General features: G+C 41.0%; 1 protein-coding gene and 1 long non-coding RNA gene across 3 annotated transcripts in view; one reads left to right on the forward strand and one right to left on the reverse strand.

The window, feature by feature from the left end:
• Positions 1-8,825, reverse strand: part of PRKD1 (protein kinase D1) — a 124,309-nt gene extending 115,484 nt beyond the window's left edge. For both annotated transcript variants that reach the window (XM_068684392.1, XM_068684390.1), the window contains exon 1: positions 8,446-8,825. In XM_068684392.1, coding sequence (XP_068540493.1) covers positions 8,446-8,640 — 195 coding nt within the window. In that variant the 5' untranslated portion in view covers positions 8,641-8,825. The remainder of the gene's footprint in view (positions 1-8,445) is intronic.
• LOC137857648 (uncharacterized) overlaps positions 1-8,895 on the forward strand; it is a 695,515-nt gene that overhangs the window by 481,471 nt on the left and 205,149 nt on the right. The window lies entirely within an intron of this gene.

The following is an 8,895-nucleotide window of genomic DNA, read 5'->3' on the forward strand; positions in this document are numbered from 1 at the left end:
CCTTCATCCCACACACTGTCATCCCATGGATCAACACCACTATTTAAGAAGTTTAGATCATATAAACAACCCTCTGTGGCCCATAGATTCTACAGGGTTTTCAGGACTGTTTCAGTTTGAATATAGATTCTAGCCTACCATTCATAAATTGCATAAGGACATAGGTTACATACTTTTTGGAGCCTCAGATTATTGCACGCTTTTTCCAGTATGGTCTACACACATACAAACAGAAATGACTAACATAACAGGATTTCTTAGGTGGTAGGAAAAAAGATAAAGCAATATAACCACTGTAGTTGCTGTTTTTAAGGATACATGTATTTTAGAGAAATTGCCTCTTAGCCAGAATGTTGCTCCTTGTCACAGCTTTTGCGACTGACAAGATGCTAACAAACGCTATTTCTAACGCTCAAGAAAAAAGTATTCTCAAGGTTGACCTTTTTTTTTAAAAAAAAAAAAAATCTTGGAAAAAATAGAACATGCTTTCAGACTGCACAGAACATGTTCAGACATGGTTCTTTTGAAGCATAGAAGATAAAGGCTTATAACTGGCAACTGTGGTCATGGCTTGCACCTTCAATTCACGTACCTCATGCTTAAAATTACAGTGGAAAGACCAAGGTTTTACGCCAACCGCTAATGAAAGCCTCTAAAAGCCTCTTTACTCCTCTGAGGAAGCAGCCAAGATCCAGATTAGATGCAGTACATTCAGGTTTCCTCCTTTAAGAAAAAAAACAGCACTGATCAAATTAATATGCGATGTTCTAGCTTTAATGTCATTGCATTTTCTGAGCTCATTCTGACTGTGGCATAGGTGCAGACAGCTGACTGTCTCTACAAGGAGACACTATGACAATACACTATACCATGGTGCAAGAAGTGAAAGTTTACATCTTGACTAAGTTTTCCCCAGTTGAAGAAGAAAACGGAATTACAAGGAACAATCTAAAGGAAGCCACAAAATCACGGAGGAAGAGAAAGTAAAAAACAATGTTATACACTGAAATGTATGTCTACTTTCATGAGTATACATATATCCCTGTAATATGTTCAGATTCATTTCTGGATTATAACATAATACACTATGCTACGTTTCTAAATTTTTGCATGGTTTTCCAGCAGATAAAACTAGAGGATTTAAAAGAAAAAATGTGCCTTGTGAAATAGTTGACTTGAAGCGCACGCTTCAAGGTTTTGTTCTTAACAAAATTTAAAAACAGATGTGTACAAGTTATTTTAATCCTACACATTATTTTTTGAGTGACATGAAATTTGTCATTATTTCAGACTGTTGCATGAATAGAAATATTTAAAAGGAAAGAAAAGTCCTAAAAAAGCAAGAGATCATACAGTGGTACTAAAAGTCCTTTACTAGAAAAAAGAAGGGTGAAAGCCTTTGAAAGAAACCTGTTTTGGTTTCCAATATCCTGGACATTCACAGGGACTCCAAAAGCCAGAAGGATGCAAATGAAGGCAAGGTCCGGGCAGAGCACTGCAACATTCATGCAGGATATCCATGCTCAGCCTGGTGAGGGCCCCGCCAGCCAAGCAGAGCAAGGCAGTGCATCAAAAGCCTCCTCACACAACACTGTGCAGCACACTGAGCATATCAGGCACAGAAAGCCAAATCACTGCCAAAGATGATGTAAAAGGCATCTCAGAGGAGCATGGTTTTTATTCTCATGTAGCTCAAATACTTTTAGAGCTAACAAGACAGGATAGCTAAACTCTGCAGAGGTTCTGCTGGAAAAGCTACTATCAAGCCTGTGTAGAAGACATTCAAGTCTGATGCTGAAAATGAAACAGGTACTGTACTGGAACACACCCTAAGGCAGACGTCAGTTCCATCCCAAAACAGACAAACTGGTATCATGCAAGAAGCACATCGGAGCTCCAAAAGACAGATTGAAAGAGCAGCTCTCCTCCAAGCAGCAAGAGCCAAATACAAGTCAAACACCTGCACTGACCCCACTGAAGATGCCAGACAATACAGCCAGACCGCTGTAGGAGGAGGATTAATCAAAAAGGCAGAAACAAGATGTTTTCCAACAGGTGCAGAGCATTTAGAAGAGATGTCTGCACAGGGTAGCTAAAATGAATTCACCCAGGCTTTGGATAAATACTTGGGATGAGATTTAATTTATATACTTAATTGCACCTGTGTAACTCTAGCTACGTTACATAATGTCAACATAAACCTGCCAGATGTCCAGCAGACACTAAAGTCAAGAAGTTAATGATGACCTACAACATGTACAAAAGTAATTAGAAAAGCTACAAATAAGGCATGTACTTGTCACGCGTTGCTTGAAATAGATTATTAAAGTCTTGGTCTCACTGTACTTAATACTGTCTTATCAGCTATATTTTTTAATTACACATAGCCCTATCTTAAAAATTCCATGGATGTCCTTAAAATAATTCCTATCACTAAATTATTATTATTATTAATAATAATAATAATTAATCATAATAGTAATAATAATAAAGCTAATGTAAATTGGCAAAAGTTTTTAATCAAAATAGATTCATATATAGGAAAATATTAAGAAACTAAAAGTAATAATATGCAGATTTCAAGAAGTCTGCTCGCTTCCTTGCAGGTAACCACTGTGTAATACACGTGGTAACCATACTGCCAGATTTCTCCCAACAGTGGAAAAAAAAAAAAACTTGACAAGAACAACTAGTTTTGGATGTTTATGAGGCATTTCCAGATATCATGGAAAAATACCCATGGACAAAGTCTGCACATGGACTTGGCACATACTGATGCACCATACATACTGCACAGCACAGATAACCTGCATATAAGCAGTAACTCCTCTGCATCTTCAGGATGTAGTAGGCATTCACAGGTAATCCATGTGGCTTGTGCCCAGTAAGCCCGGTATCAGACCGACCAACCGACCTCCGGTACTTCACGTTCACTGAGCACATCATACAGCGTATGCACCTCTGTCTAGAAAATGCTGCAACTTCATGAATAAATTCTGTTCTTTCTCTGGCAATTGAGCTTCATCTCATCAGCAATGAGAAGCATCTCATCTGCTTACTCATCTTAATATTTTTTAAAATCATTATGGAAATTATGTGTTTCCTGGAGGAAGCATCATTAGGACTACCACAACAGCAACATAGAACTCCTTTAATTCCTTTAAAAATGAAAATGTCAACTGCTTTGGTTACAAGCCAGTGTTCTGTCCAAAGCTCCATCTTATTTCTTATTCTATGAGAATTCATTTGATAGCCTTTAATCTTTGGCAAGGAATTTCTCAAATGGTCTAGATAACTCAGTGGCATTAGACCAACTTTCCTCATCCAAATCCCTGACATGTTAGATAAAGTTAGCATTTCTTTTTTTTTTTTTTTTTTTTAAAAAAAAAAAAAAAAGTTTCTTTAAACAAATTCAGACTGATTCCCTTTCGTCAGTTATCCTTTTCCTGGCATTTTCTCACACATTCTCCAAATGTAATTTTAATGAATCTACAAACTAACATTGCGTACACTGACTTACAGTTTCCAGGGTGGAGAATAATAAATGTAAAGTCAATAGAAGATAGAGCAGCAAACATCAAAAGTCTCACTTGAGTTTATAAGGGTGAGATTAGAAAAGTACTTTCACTTTGAAATATGTTTACATACATAATGACAAGGCACCTCACATTCCTGAAATGAAATTAACAACTTTGTTTCTTTGCAGTCAGAAAGAAGCATTCAGTTTAGAGAAATCACAAGAAGTTGAACATTTTGTTATCAGTGTACATCAGGCAAAAACTCCTAGAGAATGTAGCTTTAACAGATAAACATACATCTGTACTAACTGTCCCCAGACATACGAATGATGTGACTACAGCCAAACATGTAGTGAATACACGAAATGTCTACATGTGTGTGTTGAATCAACAGCATACGAGTTCTGGTCAGAGTGGGAAAAAACCTTTCACAGTTCCTCTGTTTATCCTGAAGGGAAAAATCTTTCTCTCTTTCTAAGATACTATTTACTGTGAGTCCCTGACCTGCTCCAAAGGGAATGATTTTATTACTATCAGGCCCTTGTTTATTTCAAGAGAGTTTGTAAACTTGGGGGGAAAAACAACAACAAAAACCTTCATCCATATAAACAAAATCCATATGTTTTTTCATGGCTGCTTGAAACCCTTGCAGAAAAGGTTAAGAATATTTTCAAAACAATCTTCAGAAAAGCTCTTTTCTTCACTAAGACCACAGGTTTAGAGATTCTGGCCGGGTGGGGACAAAAAAAAAAAATACACCTAAGCTTACATTTGTTTTCCTGTTTTATTTATTTCAGAATAAGTTGGATTTCCTTTATCAAGGTCAACCAGGAGCACAAACATATATGTACCTGTTCCCAAACGTAAATGTTTGATTTCAGTTCTTCATAGGACAATATAAAAGCTCTTCGCTTGACTTCTGACTATCCTCTTACTTTAAACACTGAATACCTTATGTGATGATGAATCTGGGTACAGTATTCCATTTGCTGTATACCACTTGAACCATCCTTTTATTTTTCTTTTTGTCCTTCCCCATTCCTGAAATGGCCTACTTGTTACTATTACTGTTTTTATTTGTTGTGAAGTTTCAGAACTAACCAAACCAGGGAACCATGTACAACAGTACTTTTATAAACAGTCTGAAACATGCACAGCCAATGATCAAATTTTGTTTCCATTTCAGATCAAATTGTTTTCTCTGTGTTTGTTTTAAGAGAAAACACACACAAAAAAACAGAAGAATACTTATACCGGCCTAGCTGTGTCCATATTCAAACTGCCTCAAGTTTCTAAAGCTTATAAGGTAGCAACCCACAGACCATGCAGATCTCAAAAAAAAAAAAAAAGAAAAAAAGAAAAAAGAAACATTTGCTATTTTTGGCAATTTCTCTGACTTCATATGCTGAAGGCCTGGCCAATATCTGGTCTAGGGGATATTTTATAAAACAAGTATTTCCATGCCAAACAACTTTGTAGCACATATTTACTTAAGAAATCAAAGTTTTCAGAACTTGGCAATGCCACTACAGTAACCCAACACATTGCATGTGAGTCACTGAAGGTGACAAAGAATTTCAGCAAACAGAAAATACAAACTTTACACTTTGTATTAATAGTGTAGGAAATTTTATGCAAGTTCTTTTCTCTTTTGCTAATAACTTTAAATAAAAAAAAGTCTTTGATAACATGACCATTCTGGACAACTACAAATATGCTGTGCTCCTACATCGTGTGCTTTGCCCTGGATAAGTGGTTCTATTGTGTGCAGTTAACCCAAGAAGGGCAATAATTCAAACTATTTATCTTCAGAAAACAAAGATTGTATTTTACAATATTCTCCTACTGATCCTGTGGGGGAGTCAGCCTAGAAGTCGAACACTGACACACATTTTTCATTTTATTCTCGTTTCTTGTTAGCCACATTTTTAAATGTTAAAAATTCCCTCTCAGCCGAAGAACAAGTAACCCCACATGAACAAGTCTCAAGGTTTTCACATCACTGATTCTAAGAAAGACAAACAAACACAGACTCAAAGGAACAAAATGTAATTTGGCTTTCTTTAAACAAATTTCAATGTGTTTGGATTTATGCCTGAAACTAGCACATACCATTTCATCTTTAGAATTTCTATGAAAATTTCTATATAACTATCTCAGGATGATAGGTACAATTTCATCCTGAAGGAATGTGGCTCATGGATAACAGAAGAAAAACAGACTCTTTGTTCGTTCCATTTTTCATACTATGTATTAGATAATAAATATAATTATATTCTCTACCAAAAGTAGCAAGCTGAACCTTTGTACTCCAGATGCTGTTTCAAGTCCACTAGTGTAAATGTATGCAAAAAAAAAATGTTTATTTCAAAATATAAACATACATTATACATAGCAAAACTTATATTTGTGCACACATGTACAGTATATATTATTTATATATAAAACCACCATATAGATGTATCTACGTATGGTGGTTTCCTACATATTTACATACACATGCATACATCAACCCATATAAGCACACACACCCTACAAATTCACACCCCACTCAAGCTTACGTATGCTCCACTATGCACGCTCTGAGAAGCTTAGGTCAATTTCATATAAATTCTGCACACTAAGCACTAAGTTCACTTAGCTGATAAATCTGTGCAGAGTAAGGGTCATAAATATCTTCACTCAGGTATACCCACATTACCATGGGAGAGGCTCTCTATAAACAGATCATCTGACACTGATACTGAAGGGAAGCTGGCACAATCCTATAAATAAAGTTGCATGCAAAAGGACTGCTTGAATGTTTAACAGTATAACCACAGAGACAGAGCTGATATTAGCAGTCTAACAGGAAAGCTAAAGAGAAAAAACAAAGTCACTTCTTCTCATCTTGATACACCGCTTAAACAGTCCAGACTAAACAGTGACTTTGGGACAAAAGAGGTACCTGCCAGGCACCACCTACCTACTTTACAGACCCAAGGAAACTTGGAAATAGTGTGAGATTTCACTGAGATCTCACACTATTAACGGTATTGTCTCCTGCTTAACTGTGATAAGCAAATCAATCTTTCCCATAAGATCACGAGCAAGCAGTGCTTCAAATAAGTTCAAGGAAAGGAAAAAAAAATCACGAATCTCTAACACACAGAAAGAGTTACCTCATAAAAAATACGTGGTATCTAGAAGTGTTTTTCTTTTTAAGAAGGCCCTCTCTTCCAATTTTCCCTTTCTTTGAGTCACTTTCTTCTCACCAGCCTTTCAAAAGCAGTAATTTGAGCTCTAAGAAACTGTGCCTAGAAGAAAGTTCCTCGTTCAGGTGTGTTCCATAGAAAAACAGCTAAATGATTTTCTCTTTTTTATTGTCAGTACACAAATAAAAATGTCGAACACGTTAATGTCAGTACTTACTCAGATAAGCCTGACTCTTGGAGGAAAAGCCAACGCATTTAGTTTTCTTTAGACAATACTACATTGTTAGGAAATTAGGAAATTGTTAGGAAGCATGAAAGATTAGACTCAAGCCTACTGTAAGTCCATGAAATGAATAAACCACTCAAGCACAAATACATAAACAATGCATGCAACAATCTTGATATGTCTTCATTATTGCTAGCATAGTAACAAGCGAATGGCAAAATATTAACAGTATTTAAGTTGTGCCTGACGTATACGACCAAGCAACAAGTTCTGGCCTAGCTCTAAAAGCAAACATGGTGGTGTTAAAAAAAAAAAAAAAAAAGTATGACTTTCTTCAGAATTTAATTTAGCAGAGCAGGTAACCAACCACCTCAACCAGCAACTGAGATATAAAATTTAGAAGTTAAGATGTGTATTGTGTACTTTTTTTGAATATATGTAATAAGTTGCTCTTCAAAATAGGGAAAATTGACTTTTTAGTGAAGTTCAGGGGACGGGCTCTCTATGAACAAACCTGAAACTTTAAAAAAATAAAATATCCTGTTTGGATTTATTTTACAGTAGTGAAAAGAAAGAGGAGGAACAAAACAAACAAACAAACAAAAAAAAAAAAAACACAACACACTTTTTCCATTGTAACTATCCAGGATATCTAGCTTTCGGTTGGTCGGGGTTTTTTTGGTTTTGTTTTCTTTTGTAACACTTCCTTCGGTCCCTCGCACGAGGAGAGTAAAACTTCAACGCGCATCGCGCCTGTTAACACAGAGAAGCGGGGAACGCCCGAGGCCAGCGGAGGCTCGGGGCAGATGCCAGCCCCCGGCCCAGAGAAGCAGCACCAAGTGCCTGCCTCCCTGCCTGCCTCCGCTCCCCGCCTCCCCCGCAGCGACCCCGCCGCAGTGTGGCGCGCCCCGGCCTCCTGCGGCGCGGCGGCCACCTGCCAGCACCGGGCTCCCCGCGGCGCCGGCCTCTGCCGGAGACCCCGGCCCCGTCCCGCTGCTGCCCCCGCCCGGAGCGGGGAGAGGCGCGCGGGGTGCTCCCGCTCTGGACGCTAGGCTGGTTTTTCCTTGTTGGGGTTGGGTTGTTGTTTTCTCTTTCTTTCTCTCTGTTTTTTATTTATTTATTTATTTTTAATTTGAGTGGAAAGTTTCCTCTTCCAGCGGAGGCTGGGACAAGGCGCAAGGCGCCCTCGCGGCTGACAGGTTTGTGCCCCCCCGCTGCCCCCGGCGGGGGGCTGTTGTGAGCCGCAGCCCTGAGCGCGGCGACAAGCGGCGCCACCGACACGGGCGCCGAGCATCCCGCCCGGCACCGGGGGCCGCGGGGGCAGAGCGGGGGCCGGGCAAGGAGCCGGGCAGGCGGCGGCGGCGGAGGAGGAGGAGGAGGAGACGCCGAGAAGTTGCCGCGAGTGCCCCGGAGCCGAGCCCAGCCCCGCCGGCAGAGGAAAGTTCGCAGCCACCAGCGGCGCCCGGGGGATGGCGGGCGGGGGCTCCCCTCGGGGCTCTCTCCTTACCTTCTGGTCGACGATGGAGCAAGCCATTTCCCGGACGTGGGCGAGGCTGAAGTCGCCCGAGGAGTCCTGCAGCAGCAGCACCGGCTCCCGGCTCAGCCCGATCTGGAGGTGGAAGGCGACGCCACCGCCGCCGGCAGCAGCAGCCCCCGGCGGCGGCAGCGGGCTGGGCGGCCGGAGCAGCGGAGGGGCGCTCATCGGGAACTGCCCGCCGGAGGAGCCGGAGCCGGAGATGGAGCTGGAGGAGCCCGGGGAAGGAGGGCAGAGAGGCGGGCGCCGCGGCGAAAACTTTAGCGGCCGCCCCGGAGGCGCCGCTCGAGTTCCCCCGCGAAGTTTCAGGGAAGTCCCCGCCGCCCTGCCGCTCCTGGGCGAAAATGGCGGGGGGTGGGGGGCGGGGGGCCGGGGAGGATGCAGACAGGAAAAGGCGGCGAGAGAGGCGCGCAGGGCGAGGGG

The sequence above is a fragment of the Anas acuta genome, chromosome 5 (genome assembly GCF_963932015.1).
Source record: "Anas acuta chromosome 5, bAnaAcu1.1, whole genome shotgun sequence".
Classification (NCBI taxonomy): domain Eukaryota; kingdom Metazoa; phylum Chordata; class Aves; order Anseriformes; family Anatidae; genus Anas; species Anas acuta.